Raw genomic sequence first — 21,810 nt, 5'->3', positions numbered from 1 at the left:
TGGCTATAGGGGTACAAATAATAATTTAGATAGGGGAAATTAAATAGTCACCAGTGTTTTTGTGCAACGGTTGTCATCCAGTTTATGTTATCGACCCTGTTGTGCTTTGGGGAGACTGTGTTTGGTCTCAGTTTAATGACTACTTCTATGGTTTGTATAACCATAGACTGTACTAGGTGGGGCATGTGAGACTAGCGAATGAATGGCAGGGCACCGCTGACCCACTAGGAGGTGCCTGTTGTTGGTACAAATGGCAGGATGTAGCATGCTGGCTTGTTCAAGTGAGCTGCTGTTATCAAGTGAACTACAGCGGTCTGTGAAAGAGGTTGGGTGCAGCAGATGACTCTGAGCTGTGGAAATTTATGCTATCTCCTGTCTGTAAAGTTCATGACGCTCCAGTTACCTGCTGTACTGTTGAGAGGCTGGAAACATTGTGACCATACAGACTATGGTGTCCCGCAGCAACCGAGCCACAAGGCCCACACTGAGGAGCTGGCAGGGGTACAGATGGCACTTGTCATGGTGGCTCTACCACACTCCTTCCCAGAGGGACGCATGGAACCTCAGCCAAGACACCGCTAGGCCTCTTCCAGGCAACCATGGGACAGCAGTTACGTGTATAGGGATGTGTGGTGGACCATAGAAGTTGTCACTCGTGACGCCACCATTCCCTCACACCGTTGATTCTCCGGCAGTAGAAAATAATAGAGTCCACACACGGTTATGCTTTAATACCTCAATCACTGGGAACGGGCAGTGACTGGAACTTTACTTCTTGTAATACCAAACTTCACACGCCAGTGCAGGAATGACAGTTAGGCAAGGTCAGGGAGGAGAACACAGGATGACACAAAACCTACAGGCCAAGTTATCTGTAAGGTTCCGCTCCTGAAAAAGGAACATTCTGGAGGAGGATGAGGGAAGGGAAAACTCCACTGACACTCACTTCTATGCTGTAACATGAACACTGCACGGCAGACTCCTTTTTTTCTCTCTCTCTCTCTTCCACTCCTCACAGGTAGTTTCTGGAATTGGGGACCTCAAGATACCTCTCTTTCGCTTACATCCCTTCATTACATGAAGGTTAAAGGTACCTCCATGTGGCTGGCGCTCTCACTCCACTCTCAACCATTGAAAAAGATAGAAGGCCACACCTAACTCTCAATCACTCATATTTATATCATTCAATACCACATGACTAGACAAACTTGTTACATTTCCAAACATATGCCAGCCATTCGCAGACATTAACCTCTTACATGCTGCAGCTGTGCAATACACATAACAGCAGACCAGACACTTTGCACAGTGCCTTCACATTGAAGACATGATATGTATGACATTATGGAGGGGCCAGACATACATGATTCGGGCCACTACAAGACTGTGAGTGCATATTTCCAATTGTTAACCCGAAGTCTTGCCAGGCCTGCTGAGTGTGTTTAAAGAGACTGTAACTTGATCCAACAAGACTGTGACTATGTTACCACTTTGACACCCAAGTACAGTTACCATTTTTACCGCAAGGTGCATTCCCTTTCTTAAGCGACCGGCCTGAGAGTTCTATGCATGTAGCAGTGCCATACTTCCATATAGAGCAGCAATAAATTACTATGCATTATTTGACAGGCAGCACTGTTGAATAACAAGGCTCCTTGCCAATCAGATGACAGCGCCGGTTCTATTTATTCCCCAGTGACCAGCACCGTCCCTACAGAAGCGTTGGTGATGGGACTTGATGATGTCTTGTCAGCTTCAGGACTACACAGGAGCTGATAGCTAACATTGGCTGTTCAGTCCTTAGGGGGGCAGCAGTAGCCGCTGTCTTCCTACTGGAAGTTTTCATTACGGCCGGTGTCCGATTATCACATTTTCCATGCCATAAAACCAGACCCATCGTTAATTCACATTACTAAAATCTATTTAATTTGCTTTTTGCAGCACGAAGCAGCTTCTTCCGTCCAGGCCATATATATGATGAAAATAATGGACAATAAAATTAACTAAAAAGAGGGGGGAAAAAGAAGCTTCTGGCACAAAGATGATGCGGATTTAAAAGCACCAGGAGAATAAGGCAAGTGGAAAGTAATAAAACCACGGCATTTGTAATATGAGCGCTTGTGAAAACACACTTAGCATTTTACAGTTTACTTACAATTATGGCTCTTTTTATACTGAGCCGTATAATAAACGAGTACTGTAGTTGGTGTAATACCGCCACCTAGCGGTAACGTGAGGTACAGATGTATGATTAGTAACATTATGCACCTGATCGTGCTGGATTATCGGATGGTCATAGCTTAGCTTGTTAATACACCGTGTAAGTTCCAGCCATACCTTTAGGCCGGTTTCATATCTGTTTCAGGACCTCCGGCCGGAGGTTCCTTCACAGATGCGGCTGAAAATACCAGAAGCTGGTGCGCTGGGCGGAAAGCAGGTGACCCCATATTAGTCAATGAGGTGCATCCCGCACCGTTCAGTTCCATCCAAAGACAGACGGTCGGCCCCAGGGATTCCCCCTTCCTGCTCCCTAAATGGGGCCGAAAAACGGAATTCCCAGTGCAGATGTGAAACCGTACTTTCTGTTCATAATCCGGAGCTAATGTTACTTTATGAATACTTACATGCGTGTATAAAATATGCACATATGCGCATATTTTCATCTGCTAACAAATGTAATCTGTGCGCGGAAACCTATGGAGAGTGATTACAATGGGGATGTATCAGTACTGCAGCTGTATTTGCATTTATTGCTATTATTTTCTGTTGGGTAAAAATCAGATCTGTAGAAAATCTACCAATGAATGCGAATACGGATGCAAATATTGATGCAGTTTCATCTGTACAACGTCCGTATTGTGGATCCATATTACAGACCTTTACAAATACACTTATGTGAGACTGCCTGAAAAAGGCTAAAGTCACACAGGAAATTGTGATCCGTAAAAACGATCTGAGATTTGTGTGTGATTTTCTTCAATTTTCATGCGATTTTCCCATGCAACAGATTGCTTTTTTTTCTATAAGGACTGTCCGGCTAAATAAAAAGTCCATCCATGTAAATATCCCCATTAAAATCAACGTTTTCTATTTTTGTACAATTTTCGTCCAATTATTTCACGCCGAAAATTGTGAATACAGCATTAGGGGTCTTTTACACGACTGTATGCGTTTGTGCAGTCGCACGTACACGTCATTAAATCTCATAAATGAGGAATAGCCGCAATCAAGGCCCGATCTTAATTAACGTATTCTGGGACATTTACGCAGGCGACTGCTGCGTATCAACAAAAAAGTACACTGCAGTGTGGAATCCCCGTGATCGGCAGAAATCCTCAGAATGACGTCTAATGCTTAAATACAGCTAGCTGTTTTAGTTGCCAAGCGCCGGACGCTCTCCATCTCCCTTTTTTTTAGCTCCGCTAGGAGTCAAAGGGAGCCTCCAGCATTTTATGTCAAAAGATAGGTAAAGATTTATCTTCTGACGCAGCATGAAAAATCGGCGACCGAAAATGTCTGCATAGCTATGTCTGGATGAATGAGGCCTTAGGCCAACTTAACACAGACATATTTGCAAGTGAAATACGCAGGCTTTACTTGGACTAGCATATGGTCTAAGTAAATATGTAGTTTTGACTGAACGAGTTGAACCCTATTTTGGGTCGAACTTGCATAAACTCAAACCGAGCTTTTAGCAAAGTTCTACCTGGATGTCGGCAAGGGGATGGGGCGAGAGCTAGTGTGTAGAGATGAGCGAACGTACTCGGTAAGGCCGATTTCGCAATCAAGCACCTCGATTTTCGAGTACTTCACTACTCGGGTGAAAAGTACTCGGGGGCGCTGTGGGGAGGGAGGTAGCAGCACAGAACAGGTGGGAGCTCTCTCTCTCTCCCTCTCCCCCCCACTCCCCTCTGCAACCCCCCGCTCACCCACAGCACCGAGTACTTTTCACCTGAGTAGTGAAGTACTCGAAAATCGCGGTACTCGATTGCGAAATCGGCTTTACCGAGTACGTTCGCTCATCTCTACTAGTGTGCTAAACTCCCCTCTCCGCCCCTTGTCGGCTGCCAGCAATGGGAGGAGGCAGGAGCTCAGCAACTAGCTCCGGCCTTGTCCCACCAGCTCCCATTGCAGACAGCCAGAAAGGAGTGGAGAGAAGGAAGGAAGGGGGTGGGAGTTTAGCAGACACACTGCTAATAGGAATTTATGGGAGCCGCCACCGCATTCCAGCCAGAAGATAGTGAAAAAGCGGCCGATATACGCTTGTGTGAAAGAGCCCTCTTCATACAGGACTAATATGGCTCTTAGTCCGTATAAAACACCAGTTTTAGGGGGTTTGGTGAATTTCCACTTCGGTTTAAATTAATTTGGACCAAACTTTTTGCAAAAGCTCAGCGAACCGGCCAAACCAAACTTTTCAAAAGTTCTCTCATCACTATAAACATGCATCAATATGTACATATAAACTATAAATGGTGCTGAAAGGAGTTCTTGGACTAATACTCATGTCACCGCGGCAGAGGAATCAGAGGAGAGTGAAACATGCCTTCACTGAATCGATCCCTTAAAATATACCTTTTATTAATTATAATACTTAAAATCAGAAGGCTTCAAGACTAACAACATAAAGTAGGTGACAAAATCACTATTATAACCCACTATATCCGTTTATTGGTGGGACCCACCAGAATTCACATAAGAGATCCCGACCTTCCAAGTATAGGTCAAACACCTCTTATTTGACATATACTTGGAAGGTAGGGATCTCTTATGTGAATTCTGGTGGGTCCCACCATTAAACGGATATAGTGGGTTATAATAATCAGTGAAGTCAGTGGACTAACACTCCAGTCATTGTAAGGCTATTATCTTTATTGAGCATCCGAGAAAGGAGTTTTGCTGCAAACGAAGAGGCGAGTTCATGTTGTCTTATTTTATAGCCTGTAAAAAATGATTAAAAAAGTTAAAAAAATAAAATCTTTGCCCATAAAAATCTAAACAGTTAAAAAAACACAACACATATTTGACATTGCCGCGTTCATAAAAGTCTGCACGATGATAATAACAGTACTTAACCCGCGCGGTGAAAAAAAAAATTGAACAAAATGCAAAGAAATGACAGAGTATTATTTGTTATCCTGGCTCCCCCCAAAAAGGGAATAAAAAGAGATCAAAAAGATCTATGTACATCAAAATAGTACCAAGGAAAACTACAGTTCACCTCGCAAAAAAATGAGCTCAAACAGCCCAATCAATGAAAAAAAAAGCCTCAGAATATCAAAACGGAAAGCAATTTCTATTTTTAAAAAAGTTTTCTTTAATTTTTTGTATGTAGTGAAACATAAATGTATATAGATTTGCTATCACTGTAATTGTCCTGATCCACAGAATAAAGTTTGTCATTTTTATTGTACTATGAATGCCCTAAAAAACTAAACCGCCTAAAAACTGGTGCAGTTGTATTTTTTTTTTCATTCCACCCCATTTAAAATGTTTACGGTTTTCAGTACATTACATGGTACATTAAATAGTACAACTGAAAATAGATAACTTGTCCTGCTACAAAAAGCCCCCAGACAGCCATGTCGATGGAAAAATAAAGTTATGGATCTTAGAAAGCAGGGATGAAAAAATGAAAAGCAAAAAAAATCTCTAGTCTTGAAGGGGTTAAGCTAATCTTTCCTTGTTATATAAACATAGTAACATAGTAGGTTAGGAGACAACGTCCATTAAGTTACGCCTGTTTCCAACCCAACTTGTTGATCCAAAGGAGGGCAAAAAACAATAACCAGAAGCCAATTTAGCCCATTTGGGGTAAAAAAAATTCCTTCCCGACTCCATAATGGCAGTCAGAATAATCCCTGGATCAATGTTTGATATTTCCGACCTGACTCCTCTTCTGTGATACCAAATAAGAGCTGACTATCCACCCCCTTCCAGGCCCCCATGGTGGCGAATCAAAAATACAACTACAAGAAATAGTAAAGGGACCTTTATTGAGTCACCACCATCAGTTTGGCCCTGCCCGGCAGTCAATGGCATCTTGTTATGTGCATGTACAGAAATAAGACTGGATGGCATCATTCCAGTTTCCGAAAAGTCCATTGGCGTAGTCCTTTAACTGGTAGAAGACTCCAGCATTAAAGGTGCGGTTGTTGCCCAACTTGCCAGATTTACTCCACACTTTCAAGCTGCAACGATTTGCAACTACCAAGGATGAAATCTTCTTTCCCCATCCAAGAGGCATGTAAGGGAAATCATCGCCATTCTTGGAATCCAGGTGGTCACCACTACAAGACTGGTCAAAGTACATATTGCTGTGTTCAAACATACGGGCACAGAGCTTCTCCCCTGCTTCATTCATGAGGTTGGATGGTAAGGGGCACTGAGCCAGAAGCCTTCCAAAGCAGAAAGGCAGCAGGAGCACCGAGCAGAGCAGCTTCATGGTTGTGGCAGATGAATACGACAGCCCATGCAATGTCTATGGCTTTTATATACTTCCCATGTGTTTGTGCAGCTGGTGAAGGCTGCGGGTGATATGGATGATGTGCTCACATTACGTGATAAGGCTGGGAAAGAGTACATATGCAGCTGAGAGGGGTTCACATGTGTTCATTCCCACATTGTGCTTAACCTACGAATTCACCATGTGCTGTCTCTTGTGCTTGAGGATCTCGGTGGGCGTCAGTACCAAGTCCTTGTCACATACATCACAGCGATAGGTCCTATGTAGAGAGGTCACTGACGACACCTTAGTTTCTGGGTCTTCAGCTTCTGTTAGACAAGAAAAAACAATACATGTTTCATTAGAATAATCTAAGTATATTAAATATTTTGTGCAAGTTAATTTCTTAAAATATCAGTGCCAAAAAAAAAATCTAAAATGATAAAATTCGGGTTGCCAGCTGCCACCACTAGAGGGAGCTCATACTGTTTATACATTGCACCTAAAGGGATTGTCCAGGCATTTCCTATTAACAACTTATCTTTAGGATAGGTCATCAATAATTGATTGCAGAGGTTTGCTGCTCAAGGTTCCCGACAATGAACTGATATCGAGTCAGCTGTCATTGTGGACGGAGCCAAAAGCAGAAAGCTCTGTCCATAGTGTAAAGGTTGGTATTGCAGGTGTAGCTCCCATTGACTTCAATGCATTACCAACCCGGGTGGCTGCACTACGGCCAGAGCTGCCTGCTTCTGACTCTGTTCTTAATGACAACTGGCCCGAAATCAGCTGATTATCAGGGATCCCAAGTAGTGGACCCTCACTAATCAATAGTAGATTCCCAGAAACCCCCCCAAGCATGGGGTAATTTATTACAGGCTGTTACGGGTATGCCATAACCGTGGCATACAAATGTTGTAAACCATGGCGCACACCAAAAAAAAGTGGGTGAAGCTTGTGGCCTCCAGCAGCCAAAAATATTTGCTATAATTTATGCCACAAACCGGCTCTTAATAACTTTGATGCATCTCTGTGGCTAAGGACTGGTGTAAGATCCTCAGTTGGTAGTATATATCCTCCTAGTATATACCAGGCACTTAAATTCTTCCTATTGGTCAATGCTGGAATTTTATCATTTTATGGGATTTTTCAGGATTTTAGTATTGATAATTTATCCTCAGGATAGGCTAGCAATATCAGACCTGTGGGGTCTGCCGTGTGTTCAGCTGTCTAAAGTGGCTGTGGCGCTCAGCTGATCTCCACTACCACTTAGCTGCATAGCAGGCACAGCGCCATACATTTCATAGCAGCAGTGCCTGGTATAACAGCTCAGTCCCAATCACTTGAATGAGCTGCTCTCAGGTCATGTGACAGATGAATGTGACATCACAGGCCTGGGAAAAAGCCACGGAGACACCGAGCACCACAGCCACTTTAATCAGCTGATCAGCGGGTGTGATAAAAGGCAAAACCCTACTCATCTGATCGTCATGACCAATCCGGAGTACAGGTCATCAATACTTCAGTTGCAGAAAACACCTTTAACTTGATGACTTTATAGGGGCTAAAGGTGTTTTCCATGACTTAAATACTGATGATCTAACATTAGGATAGAATACCAATATCAGATCAGTGAGGACAGATTCCTTGCATACCCGCCGATGAGCTGCTTGAAGGAGCCTCGGGTGAGCGCTGCAGTCTATTCTTCATCCTGTGACATCACATCCATCCATCCATCACAGCGCTTTCCTGACACTCAATACCATTCAAGTCAATGAGACCGAGCTAGAATATCAGGTACGACCATGACACAACGCTGGGCATTGTGAAGAAGCTGCAGCTCTCACCTGAACGCCACTGCCCCTTCCAAGAGCTGCTCAGCGGTGAACCCCCATGTATCTGATATGGATGGCCTACTCAAAAAATATGTCCCAGAAATCCCCTTCAAGAAGAAATGATGTGTCATTGTGTCATGTATATTCCTATATACTGCTGGCTGCAGCCTATAAACATACCCTGAGAAGTCCCCTCCTCTGTGCAGCTGTTCTCATGAGCCATACGTTCCAGTGGGGTGAACGGCATGTACAGACCGCAGTGAGGACAGGTCCAAAACGTGCGCAAACAGTCGCTGTAGAAATCCGTGTCGCTCTGATGACAAAAAACATGCTAAGATATATCGTAACAGTTACACTCACTACTTTTAGCACAACAGCATATGTATATTTTTGTAGGTATCATATGTCATGGGACGGGAAATAATATTGTGTAGCCTGCAGAAGTGCAGCAACTCGGCGTGACATTGATTCTACAAGTGGACAGGAGACATCTGGAGGGATGTTCAGCCATGTTGTCTGGATACCTACCCACAGCTCTGTGGTATTTGTAGGTACACGATCTCGGTGCAAATGGACCTCTCCACCACATCTCATAAATGCTCGATTGGGCTCATGTCAGGTGAATAATGGGTTTAGGCAGACCAGTGGACTCAACCCATGCAATGAAGACACCTCACACCAGTATGGAATCATGACCGCCTGCACAGTGCATTGTTGACAACTGGGGTCCATGGCTTCATGGGGTCTGCATCACACACAAATTGTACCATCAACCCGAAACAATTGGTACTGTGACTCATCAGACCATGCCATATGTTGGCATCCAGTTAGCAACCACACGAGCCAAGGTGAGGTGCTGCGTCTAGTGTTGTGATGTTAACAGAGGCACTCAAGTGGATTTTTTCTTCCGTATACCATGCAAGCTGCAGAGCGCTCCACTGATGGGATGTGTATTTGGGGCCTTCTGCATTGGACGTGGATGTGATTTCTGTCGCAGTCGCTTGTCAATTTGTATGGTCAGCTCTATCAGATGCTGCTGGCTGCAATCATTAACCACCCATGGGCAGCCACTGTACTCCCCACTGTGGGTGGTAATGCCTTGCACAATATATTCCTGGTACACATGTGACACTGCGGTTCGGGGAATGTTAAATGCCTGTACAACTTCAGAAGTGGAGTGTCGCATCCATCAGGCACCCACTATCATGCCTTGTTTAAACTCTGATATTTCATGTTGCCTTGCCATGAGCACTCTAACCAGTGTTCATTCTCACTCACAATATACCATCCCATAACTTATACAGGTGTCGGAGTTCCAAAGCCGTCACCTGAAGTAACATCACTTCATTATCAATTTACATACTGCTATCCCATGACTTTTGGCAGGTCAGTGTATATGAGCTAGATCCTTCTAGAGTAATGACATCCCTGCATGTAGGTATATACTGTATCTCCTCCAGCCACTTATAGCAAGTCAGTCTCATACGTTACTGGGAACCTGTGCATAACGGCACCTCTGTACGGCCTGCAGTCCAGTAAGCATTTTTCTCATCTTGTAACCTGTACTGTGAAGAAGTGAGGATCTCTATGTCCTGCACCGCCCCCTACGCCCCACATTAGGTATAACACCATTGTTCTTTTGCACCAGCAGCATTATAGGCTCTTTGAATTCTACAAATTTTGTTGCAGGCTATGACTGCAGCTGGAAACGTTTTCCCACTTACCCGCAAACAATTATATGTCAGGAAGCTCGTTATGCTGTATCCTCCTTTTACAGGATCCGGCTTCATATCCTCCGTGCTGAATAAGCCCTTTACGCAGTGGCTGTCAGTAACCATCTGAGGCCCGACATAAAGGTTCTGGGCTTCCAAAACTGCAAGTCTCCTCATACTGTACATTACCTGCCGAACAATCACAAAGGGTCACCGTAAAGTACAGGGTTCAACCCACAAGCGGAAGTATAATGCAAGAACTACAGTAATAGAATTCCACTCAGCAATCCTTCTACACAATGCAGCAGAGCTGAATTCAGCCTTCCTCCTTTAGTAAAAGGACATTTAATGAAATATAGCCCTGTCCCATTAGTAGTGGAGTGGTGTGAGCATGCAGTGGAACTGCATCTCTGCCGTGATGTATCCTGCTTTTTGTGGGGTCACCTACCAGCAATTTCGCCTCCTATGATATCCCATTCCTATTTGGTGTCTTATAAGTATAATGTAAGCTAAGAAAGGAACTTTTCTTCAAAAGGGGCAGTCCAACTAAAGAAACTGATGCCATAGGGGTTTGCTAAATAGGAGTCTGACTTCTGGTACTTCCGCTGATTGAGAGAATGAGGGTCCCATGCCTTTCATTCTCTCTCTCCTGGATAAAAGTGGGAGGAGATTAGCAGAGTCTATAGCGGATATTTCTGCATCCCCCATACACAAATCTCTCTTGCTCTCGCTTCAAGTAGCAATGGAGGACACCGGACCACCATTCCCCTGATCAGAGGGGCAGCAGCTGTCGGACTCCCAGCAATCAGACAATTATGCCATAAATGTCTTGAACTGGAATTTTACTTTAAAGGGTAACTAAACTTTTTAAAAACTGAACACATCAGAAGTTTTGATTTGTGAGGGTTCGGGTGCTGAGACCCTCACCAATTCTTAAAATGAACTGGCAGAAGCTCAGTTGAGTGCTTTGCCCATTTGGCAGTCGTTGTAAGTGGCGTAAGGACTCCACAGGCTTTCTGTGGAAGACATACACTGCTCTGAGCAGTGGTGGAAAGAGTTGAATGGGCATACCGCCCAGCTGAAAGCTTCTGGCAGTTCATTTTAATGATCGGCAGGGTTCTCAGCACACAGTCGTCCCGTCCCCCCCCCCCCCCCCCCCCCCCCCCCCCAACGATCAAAACTTCTGACACACCACTATGGTATCTCAGAAGTTTTGAAAAACGTTTAGCTACCCTTTAAAGGGAACCGGTCACATCCCCACAGCACCATAAACTATAGCGGACGTGACAGGGAGCTGGGTCATGTATTTTTTATACTCACCAGCTCCTCCGATCCAGCGCTGTTCTCCTCTGTAGTCCCGGCGGTGCACAAAAATCTGACTTTTCCGAGTCTCGTACGTGGTTCTCCCAATACAGGTCTATTGGGAGCGCAGAAATGGGAATCAGATTTTTGTATGCCACCAAAATGTCAGGGAAGGACATAGCTGGATCCCAGGAGCAGGTGAGTATAGAAAGCACTTGAGATAGTTTACAGTGCTGTGGCGATGTGATGGGTTCCCTTTGAAGCAATCCTCCAGTTTCAGCATAAAATTCTGCCCTGCGAATAGAGGGCGTTGGGGGTTTATTACCCGTACTTGTTTTTCTCTGCCGTCCAATCCTCTGGTTCTGGCCTCAGTTTTCCACCACACAAGATTGCAATTTTCTATCCAGATAAGGCACATACACTGCTCTCTGGATGGCCAGTGTTGATCACATGAGCAGCTCTGGCCAATCAGAGAGCAGGTCGAGTGCATTGGTAGTCTAACACTACCACTGCACTATGGGGATTAGGTAGTCAGAAGAAAACATTAGCCATCTTAGAGGACTGAAAATGGGACTTGAAACGAGCATACTGGACGGACAGCATAGAATAACAAGTGCAGATAATGTTACCCCCCGTCCCCTCTGGTCCCAGAACACAGTTTTGTCGCGAACCGGAGGGTTGTTTTAAGTCTTTGCCTTTAATGAGAAAATACAGCTCTGGAATCAGATAATGCACGTTTTGGGGTTTTGCCTCATCATAATCCTACTGAAGTATCCAACAGTCTGATGGACACATTTTGTTTGCAAGGACTTAAAGGGATTGTTCACTTATAGATAAAGAAGTCTAAATGTGTTTGGCTGGGTTGAACCCGTAGGACTCAGTTTTCAATTTGGATAGAAACACTGCTCTCTCCGTCGGACATGTGAGAAATACTATTCAGCGCCCTTTGCAATGGCATAACGTTCCATTTACTGATAACATAAGCTGCTCTGCAGGTAGCCCGGCCCTTTAGATAGAACAAGCTAGACAGCAATTTCTACAACCACAGGCCCATTGTGTCTCTTACCCATAATGTGCACTCCTATCATATGGGGTGGGGGTACCTGCAGATTAGTCCATGTGTTCTGCAATGGAATGTTATGCCATTACAAACAGCACCCGATAGCATTTCTCATGTGACCGGGGGACAGAGCAGTGTTTCTACCCAAATTAAAAACTGACTCCTATGGGTGAAGGGTTGAAATCCAACCTGTAGACAATTATTTTTCCTGTGAGCGGACAACTACTTTAACTAGTCTGCACCAAGACTTGAACCTCAGAGGGTTATTTCCAAAGGTGACCTATCCATAGGATAAAAGTCTGATCAGTGGGGGTCTCACTGCTGAAACCACCACGATCCCAAGAACGGGGGCTCCATATGGAGGAGAGTGACTGGAGTGGCAGTTAGGCATGTGCAGTGCTGCTCCATTCATCTTCAATGGCACTTCCGTAGATAGCCAAGATACTCAACTACCTCCATCAGCCCAACTGAAACTGGAGCGGCACCACGAATGTGCAACCGCTGCTCCATTCAATCTCCTCCTCACTGTGGGGGTCGCAATGAGCCAGCAGTGGGGAGGAGGGGAGACATGAGACTCTTGTTCTCAGAATCGGTGTGAGACCCCCACCGATCAGACTTTTAATATCTATGCTACAGACAGGAGGTGATAGAAGTCAATTTTGATACAACCCTTTTAACAGTCTTTAGATGACTCAAAGACAAGAAATCTACTGACATAGTAAGAGGAAGTCATCAGATCAGACCTCACCTGTGTGCACACAAAATCCACAAGCTTTCGGCCTAATTCATCAATCTCCCGTCTCCTCCTCCGACTGTCCACCTCACCGGGGTCTCGCCTACTAGATTTGTTCTCCAGCTGTGAGCGCAGTACTTTCTCCCAGGTCAGTCGCACACGTACAGCTTCAGAGATGAGACGAAGGGCTACTTCAGGGTCTTCCACATTCACCTCTATCCATCCGTCACACACGATGCGGCAACAGTCGGCGTTTGTGTCCAAGGAGCGGGCCAATAGGAGGAGACCCTGCAGGCCAATAGGAGAAGGCCATGAAAATGTTCAGATGTATTTTAATACTTCTCTCTCAAATAGAAGAAAATTGAAAACTATGATTGTATGCTAAACCCCTCTCAGGGTGGTCTTCTCTGATGTGACATTTGAGTCATCAGTCCTACTGTATCTATCCATGCTTGCACCTTGAAGGATGCAGCCACTTGCATTGATTTCTATGTAAACAGCTATAACAATTATAACAGCTCACACGGTTTCAACAGGTTTCGGTCAAACTCCCCTTCCCTCCATATTCATACATACACACTCAGTTTGACCGAGTGTACATGTGTCAATGGTGCGAGGGAATAAGCCACTGTCAGACACCTCTGGTAGGAGCTTATCTCCTGTGAGAACAAAGTGTAAGTGTGCTGAAACCAAACATACTCGTTCCTCTTTGACATTGGGGTGTGCGCATCCCCATAAACAAAAGAGAGTTGGCCAAAATGTGCATGGTCACCTTTAGAGCCATAAGCACAGATGTAGTCCCTCCGCTCCACTCATCTGCTCACTTGCTACATTGTTTCCAATTGTCGAATGCAAATTAGACAACCAACCATAAAATGACTTCAATACAGACAACGCCTTTATTATGAGATCTACTGCAGCAATCAACTGATCGCCATGATGGTTTCTGCAGCGTAAACATACTATGCCATGGTGGCCATTTAGATAAACTGCTGTCACGTAATACATGAACAGCCCAAGTTTACGAGAGATGCCACATTTTAGAAGGTTTATAGAGGATCCCATGTCAGGTGCCTTCCTGTATGATGTCCATAGGTCCTAATAGGGGTTAGCAAGAAATAAAAGTACAAATAGAGTATGACCACAGGACCACACTACACAGTCTGCTACCATAGGTGATCACATAGTAAGAGCTTCCATGACCAGCAGGAGCTCACCTGCAGAGCTGACAGTCTCACACAGTTCACCAAATATGGTTTGTTTGTCTCCAGAAGGGAGACAAAACCCACAATTTGATGCTTGCTGCTGCGCCCCTTGTTCTTTGCATCTATGGGAAGAAGACAAATAAGCGTTAATAACTCACACATTATAACATTCCAGATGGAGGATGAATCTTTCTTGGAACACAAGAAACATGGCTGATCTCTCCCAGTCCTCATAAAGGATATAAACCAATCAATTCCTTTAACTCTTCTATTCATCTACTTATCATCTGTCTACCGTCTGCCTGCATCCCATACATCTACTCGTATGTCCACACAATGTCTGGAGCAGTCCTTAGGAAACTTCAACAATCCTTAAGGCCCATTTACAAGCTAAAATAATAATTCAAAAGATAGGTTTTGAGCAATTGTTTTGCAAAAAAATGGACACTAAATGAGCCTCCGGAAGCTGTTTGCAGAGAACAGCAGGTTGTCTGTTCTCTTCATTCAGCTCCTTTGTTCTTACAATGTAATCAGCACTCATGTGGAGAATACAGCACCATGGACAGCAAACACAGCATGCGTCTGTGTTATCTTCTCTCCGTCTGAAGGTTTGTTTGTTTTTGCTCACCTAAAAATCATCGTTCAGCCAAAGAGTGAAAGATGGGAGAATTTACACACAATGATTATCGATTAAACGATGGCTTTTGAGCGATAACTGTTGCGTGTAAATGTGCCTTTAGACTGTCAAAGTTCTTTATGTCCTCACTTTTACATCCTTACTATTAAAAGGGTTTTTCTGAGCAAATTCTATTGATGACCTATCCTTAAATAGTTGATCGCCAGGGATCTGCCGCTCAGGATCACCAGAGATCAGCCAATTGTCTGGCCTACCATCAGGTGCAACAGTGACGGTCATCATCACCACAGTCAACACAATCCCTGTTTTAAGTGCACCGGAGTCCTAAGGAACGCGGAGTGGATTTTTCCATTATCCCTGGTTTATCCCCATCTCCAGACGTCTCTCCAGCTAATACCGGATTGTGGACAAAGGTTATCTGATTCAACGCTGACTTGGACGTGAGCTGCAGGTAGGATTACCTAGGACAGGGTTAACCCACCATACACCAGGTGAGTTAACATTCACCTTCCATTTACTTATTGATAGAATATACGAGGCACACTTCTTACCTTTTCATGCTATGAGTAAGGACGCATCCAAAATGCGTACAATTTTCATTATTGAGGATGGTTTTACTGACTAATTTCAATGTGTCTCTATAAAGGAGTCGTAAGATTATTGTACAACTTTTCAATCATGGAGAAATATTGAGTTTGAGGGACCAAACGTCGAGCCGACATTTCATCATCATCCTCCTTTCACTAACATCGTGTTTGTTCTGTCTCGGTCACCTACAGAATTCTTTTGCTCTCGGTCACATTTTAGGCACAATGTATAGGAACCAAAATAAGTCACCTGCTGGCGCAGCCTCTTCTCTGTCGTCCTCTACTTGCAGCAGCTCCGGATTACTGGCGAAGACAGAGGTTGGGTGGAGGACAATACCCTGCTTAGTCCTGGTGTGGAAAACCTACCAGGGGAAACAGAAGCCGAATGCACACATGTAAAGGCATTATGACTAAATTTTGAATTTGAAAGTGCATCTATGGCCATATTTAGGCTAACCTATCTGAGGGCAGCAAAAGGTAGTGACATAAGCCTTTAGGGTAGCAGGGGTTCACTTACTTTGTTAGCTGGAGCACTGTTCACACAATCAGCTTGTATCTCCTGCAGCATGAGCAGTTATGGTCCTTTTACACAGGACAAGCTGTCGGCAAGCGATGCCAGACACTCGTCCCAGTGATGTTGTGCTGTTACACAGGAGCGAGTATCTTTGGTATGGCTCACAGCGGTGCCAGAATGGAGTCATAGCGGCTGGGGAGCGTCCTCCCCCACCTGCCTCCATTCACAGTAAGCAGACAGCCGTTCAGAAGTGACTGACTGCAGTTCACACTGAACGGCGCATCATTCAGTATTATGCATGCAGAAACTGAATGACTGAACAACTCTCACTCAGTTGTTCAGTCTCTGCATGCATTTACACCGAACTACCACCGCTCAGATTCCCGAGGAAACGACAATTCTGAAAGATTATCATCCTGTGTAAAATACTGTGCTTGCACTATGCAGTACAGAATTTTCATGGGCTTCCACTGCCCCCACCTCCAGCCCCACTGATTGACAGCTTTCTTCCTGTACACGGTAAAACAAAACGCAAGAAAGTCGTCAATTATCCATGAAGGGGGCAGCTAGAGCTCATGCAAATCCCAGAATGTTTACTATAGGAGATAAAGGTTGAATGCATAAAAAAATGTGGCAACTATAAAAAGGAAGTGACCCCCACCCAACTGCATTCAGGCACTATGCTGCCCTCAGATTGTCACTAGATTCATGTTGCCCTGAGTCCCTTTAAAAACTGCATTTAGTGCATCAATAGCCTTTTTTAATGACTGACTATACCTCCTGATACTCCCAATGACCAACAGAACAAAGAAGACAAAGCTCCTTCATGCATTACCCAACACAGTGCCGTTTACGCCCATGTGGTTATGTATAGTATTGCAATTCAGTCCCATTAATTTGCATTGAGCTCAATTCTGCCTGCGTTCAAAACCCAGTTATAGTTGCATTAAATGAAACAGTACCAACTATGTGCCTATGAGTCTATTACTATAGCTCTTTAACTAGAAAAGAGCAAGCCTGGGGCTAAGCTGCAGTTACCAGACAGTTACACGGAGGAGATGTCACAGTGTCAGTCAATTTCTATTGATCAGTGGACGTAACAGGGATCAGACACCCACCAATCACAAACTGACGGGCTACCCTAAGTATAGGCCACTATGGCTATACACTGAAAGCCACTTTAATTTGATATATGCCTATATTATTGATTAATAGGTGTAAGTAAGGATTAGCTGCTTGCAAATTACACCTGAGATGGGAGAATTTGTGTATCACTGTATAGAAGTCTACTAGCAGACAGGAAGCGTAAGGCCCTATTCATACAGGCAAGTTTTACATTAGAGTCTGTAAGTGAGCAAACTTGGACAGAACTCAGACCCATTAAAATTATTTTTTTCATGGCGCAATGATCATGTTAAAAATAAAATCACAGCATGTCCTATTCTGGTCCGATCCACAGACGAGAGTAGGACATGCAATGTCCGCTCTCCCGCACACAGACAGGGTGTCTATGTGCTGTCCGATGCAACTTACACCCAAGAATATCGGGTGCAACTCGCACCCAGCTGTCTGAACGCGGCTTGAGTAGGAATCTGTAGAAATGTATTTTGTGGCTCTCATCACTTCTGAAGTACAAGAACCTACCTGATCAGAATCTTTGCGGCAGCTGTTGAAGTTGTCTGGCAGTGCCAGCTGCGGGTACAGGCCATGGCACACAATAAGTTTTAGCAAGTTCAACTGTTTACTTGACAACGTCTCCCCTGCACCAGATACTTCTCGCAACTCATTGACATTGTGACGGAGTTTGAACTTCACATCCTGCAAAAATAATATTGATAACCGGGACTTAAAAGAGGATTTTTTACTCACCGTAAAATCTCTTTCTCGTCTCGTCATTGGGGGACACAGCAAAGACCGTGGGATATAGCTTCTGCCACTAGGAGGCGACACTACGCACAAAAAGTTAGCTCTGCCCTCTGGCTATATCCCTCCTGCCGACACCCGGCTAATCAGTTTGTCATGCCAGCAGTTGGAGTAGCCATGCAGGAACAGAGAGACAACAATAGTTAGTATTATGACACACCAACAAATCATAACTGTAATGAAACACGCAGCACCCTGTGCAACTTACAGAATCCGGAGCCCGATCAGGACCACCAACTGTGTCATATAAAATGAAAGAGGGGTGGGTGCTGTGTCCCCCAATGACGAGACGAGAAAGAGATTTTATGGTGAGTAAAAAATCCTCTTTTCTCGCTCGTGTCATTGGGGTACACAGCAAAGACCGTGGGACGTCCCACAGCCGTCCCCAAGGGTGGGTACAAATAAATCATAAACGCATGCGGTCAGTTTACAGTCGTCTGTAAAACCTTTTGACCCAGCGAAGCGTCGGCTGATGCAAACGTATGCATCTGATAAACTTAGAAAAAGGCGTGCAGGGATACCCAGGAAGCCGCCCTACACACTTGTGACACTGCAGAGTAGATAAAATAAACTATCCGCGCTCCAAGGGAATAAAACGGCTTCAAAGTAGGGAACCAATGTCCTTCTTTATTAATATTCTTTGAGCAACGCGTTGCTCAAAGAATATTAATAAAGAAGGACATTGGTTCCCTACTTTGAAGCTGTTTTATTCCCTTGGAGCGCGGATAGTTTATTTTATCTACTCTGCATACTCTACCTAAGCCCCGGTCATCCGGTGGAGCTTAAACTAAAACGGTCCTGCAGCTCTCCGAATGAGGTCGGATGGAACTAAAGGCTTTACTATAAGTGAACTTGGATTACGGTGTCAGCGAGGTGCCTTGGGAAAGGTATCCTCGTTTGACACCAGGTGAGTTAACTCTCATTTTTTCTATTATTGTTATAAGTATATAACAATTTTTATATCATCAAGGCGCCTCCTTACAATTTGTTTACACTTGTGACACTGAGGCCCTGTGATTTACCGCCCACGAAGCCCCCACTGCTCTGGCGGAGTGTGCCGTCACCTGGAATGGCAGTGTCTTACCTCTAACCGGGTAGGTCTTCACCACTGCCGAACGAAACCAGCAAGCAATTGTCACCCTTGATGCTGCAAGACCACGTCTTGGACCATCCGGTATCACAAACAGGGAACCCGAGCGCCGGGAGGATGCGATCTGGTCCAAATACGTCCTCAGGCGCGGACTAGGTCTAAGGTATGTAGAGCCCGTCCCCTGGGGGGGGGGGGGGGGGACAGCCTCTGGACACGATGGTAGTACAATGTCTTCATTAATGTGGAAGGTTGACACCACCTTTGGGAGAAACGACCGCACCGGTCGCAGCACCACCCTATCCTGGTGAAAAAACATAAAGGGTGGCTTTGCCGACAGCGCCGCAATCTCCGACACCCTGCGAAAGGAGGTAACCGCCACCAGGAAGGCGACCTCCCAGGACATCAGCCGCCGCAGTATCTCCGCTAATGGTTCAAACGGATGGGCCTGTATGGCATCCAGAACCAATTTTAGGTCCCAGGGTGGCAGCGGAGACCGAAAAGGCCGGAACCTATCCCTTAAGGGAGCTGAGGCTCAGGCCCAAGTCCAACCCGTCCTGGAGAAAAGACGGGCCAACGAGAAATGCCTCGGGTGTGCCCCCCTCTGCTCGCACCAGCGAAGGAATGTTTTCCACACCCGGTGATATAGCAAAAAATTCCATGCAGGAAAAAGTGTAATCCACGCTTGCCTGCAGAGCAAAATTTGTAATCCTCTCTATTTAGTCATATTTAAAATTGTCAGGTGTACCCATCTCTAACCAGACACGTATTGGCTGCACAGAGCCCTTGTCAGTGGTAGTGAAGTAGTAGTGAAGCAAGCTGACAGCGCAGCATACCATATTCTCGTGTTTGTTCTTTGGAATTACCCGGTGATATACTCTCAATGACGACGGCTTTCTAGCCCTAATCATTGTTTGAATAACTGGGTCTGAGAAACCCGTGCCCTCAGTACCGTGGCCTCAACCGCCACGCCGTCCAACGCAGCGTAGCCACATTCTGGTGGTAAAGGGGACCCTGAGAGAGAAGATCTTTTTGCAGGGGTAAGCACCAGGGCGCGACTGCTACCAGGTCCATGAGTTCAGCATACCATGTTCTTCATGGTCAATCTGGGACTAAGAGAATCACAGGTAGCCCTCCTTCCTGATTCTCCTGAGCAGCCGGGAAATGAGAGGAGTTTGTGGGAAGACCTAGGGGTAATGACAACCCGTCCGGGGAGCCATTAGCGCATCCGCTGCAAGTGCTCTGGGGTCCCTTGACCTGGCCAACTAGGCTGGAAGCTTCTGTTTGAAGCGGGATGCCATCCGATCAAGTGACTCCTCTGCTGCAGGTCCAGCCCTGATGGCTTATGTAAGCCACCGCGGTCGCACTGGCATTCCCTCCAGCCGATGTGCAAAGAACTGCAAGGTCCGGAATACTGCTTGCAGCTCCAATACATTTATATGGAGACCGGATTCCTGCCTGCACCAGGTTCCCTATGCTGACGAATGGGGATTTGTAAATATGCATCCTGGATATCTATCAAGGAAAGGAACTCCCCTGCCTCCAAGGATGCGATGACCGGTCGTACAGATTCCATGCGGAAATGACGAACCGCCACCAACTTGTTCAACTTCTTTAGATCCACAATCGGACAGACAGCCATCCTTTTCGGGGACCGCGAAAGGATTAGTGTAGAACCCCGCAAAGTGATGCTCGGGGAGAGATTGCACCACCACCCCCTGCAAAATAGAGAGTGTGGACCGCCTTGAGGAAAGCTGCCACTTTCCCTGGGTACCCCGGGGTTCTGGACCGAAAAAAGGGGTGGACGCGTGGTTGCGTCAGGAACTCTATCGCATAGCCCCTGGCCACGACCTCCTGCACCCAGGTATCTGAGACATGAGTCAACCAGACCTGGCTGAACTGGAGAAGCCGACCCCCCCCACCCTATCCGAAACAGGTGGGGGCAGTCTCTCATGCAGAGGGCTTTTGGATCTGTTCGTAGGCTGAGGCCCACGCCAAGAGACCTTGGTTTAAAGGGAGGCCTCTTCCTTTATTCCCGCTCCTGCGGACCTTTCCTCTCCATCCTGCGAGGACTCGTCCGGCGACAGGAGCGAACGTCTCTGCTGCGGGGATGACCGCTTTGGACGATTCTGCAGCAAAAGCAAGCTCTTTTCACCCGTAGAAGTCAACGGGACCTGGGCTTCCCAGGCGGACATGCTGGCTGGGGTCCGCCATCTGATGAGAGCAGGAACATTCAGCTTAGAATGCCCGTTGACCCTCCGAGATGAGCCCGACTAGCTCGGCGCCAAAAAGGCGAGATCCTCCAAAGGGCATATTGCTTAACGACCCTTTTGAAGAAGCATCTGCATACCATGAATTTAACCATAGGCTCCGGCGAGTTGCCATTGATGCTGCAGAGGCCCGAGCCACCCGTTTGGCTGCATCTGCTGTGCTGGGCAAATTCCCAGGAAAAGCCCCTTCAAGGACTCCCCCTCGTAACCGTTTTGCCCAGTCAGTAATAGCCTTACTGACCCGGGTAGAGGCAAACACAGACTTAAGAGCCGACCTAGCCGCCTCAAAAACGGTCTTCGCCAACGCCTTGACCTTTCGATCCTTGGAATCCCTGAGATCGGAGGACTCCGCCGTAGGCAGCATAATAGGCTTAGCCAGGCGAGAGATAGGCGGATCAACTAGCGGTGGGATCGACCACCTCTCCTAACTCTTGTGAGAAGAGGTATTTCCCGTCCAAGTAACCAAACTTGGAAAAAGACGCTTATCCCGGTGCCTTCCA

The 21,810-nt window shown here is 45.8% G+C and overlaps 1 protein-coding gene and 1 pseudogene across 1 annotated transcript in view; both read right to left on the bottom strand.

Annotated features, from left to right (window-relative positions):
* Nucleotides 1–6,046: 6,046 nt before the first annotated feature.
* Nucleotides 6,047–6,445, bottom strand: LOC136581072 (syncollin pseudogene; annotated as a pseudogene).
* DHX34 (DExH-box helicase 34) overlaps nt 6,441–21,810 on the bottom strand; it is a 38,018-nt gene continuing 22,648 nt past the window's right edge. Inside the window, exons 11-17 of the mRNA XM_066581144.1 lie at nt 17,675–17,848; nt 15,767–15,878; nt 14,305–14,414; nt 13,103–13,375; nt 10,005–10,181; nt 8,461–8,593; nt 6,441–6,774 (exon numbers count right to left, since the gene is read on the bottom strand). Of these exons, the coding sequence (XP_066437241.1) occupies nt 6,635–6,774; nt 8,461–8,593; nt 10,005–10,181; nt 13,103–13,375; nt 14,305–14,414; nt 15,767–15,878; nt 17,675–17,848 (1,119 nt within the window). The 3' untranslated portion in view covers nt 6,441–6,634. The remainder of the gene's footprint in view (nt 6,775–8,460; nt 8,594–10,004; nt 10,182–13,102; nt 13,376–14,304; nt 14,415–15,766; nt 15,879–17,674; nt 17,849–21,810) is intronic.

Source organism: Eleutherodactylus coqui, chromosome 10 (assembly GCF_035609145.1).
Source record: "Eleutherodactylus coqui strain aEleCoq1 chromosome 10, aEleCoq1.hap1, whole genome shotgun sequence".
NCBI lineage: Eukaryota > Metazoa > Chordata > Amphibia > Anura > Eleutherodactylidae > Eleutherodactylus > Eleutherodactylus coqui.
Note: the sequence above shows the minus strand (reverse complement) of the source record. Positions and strands in the feature narration are given on the sequence as shown.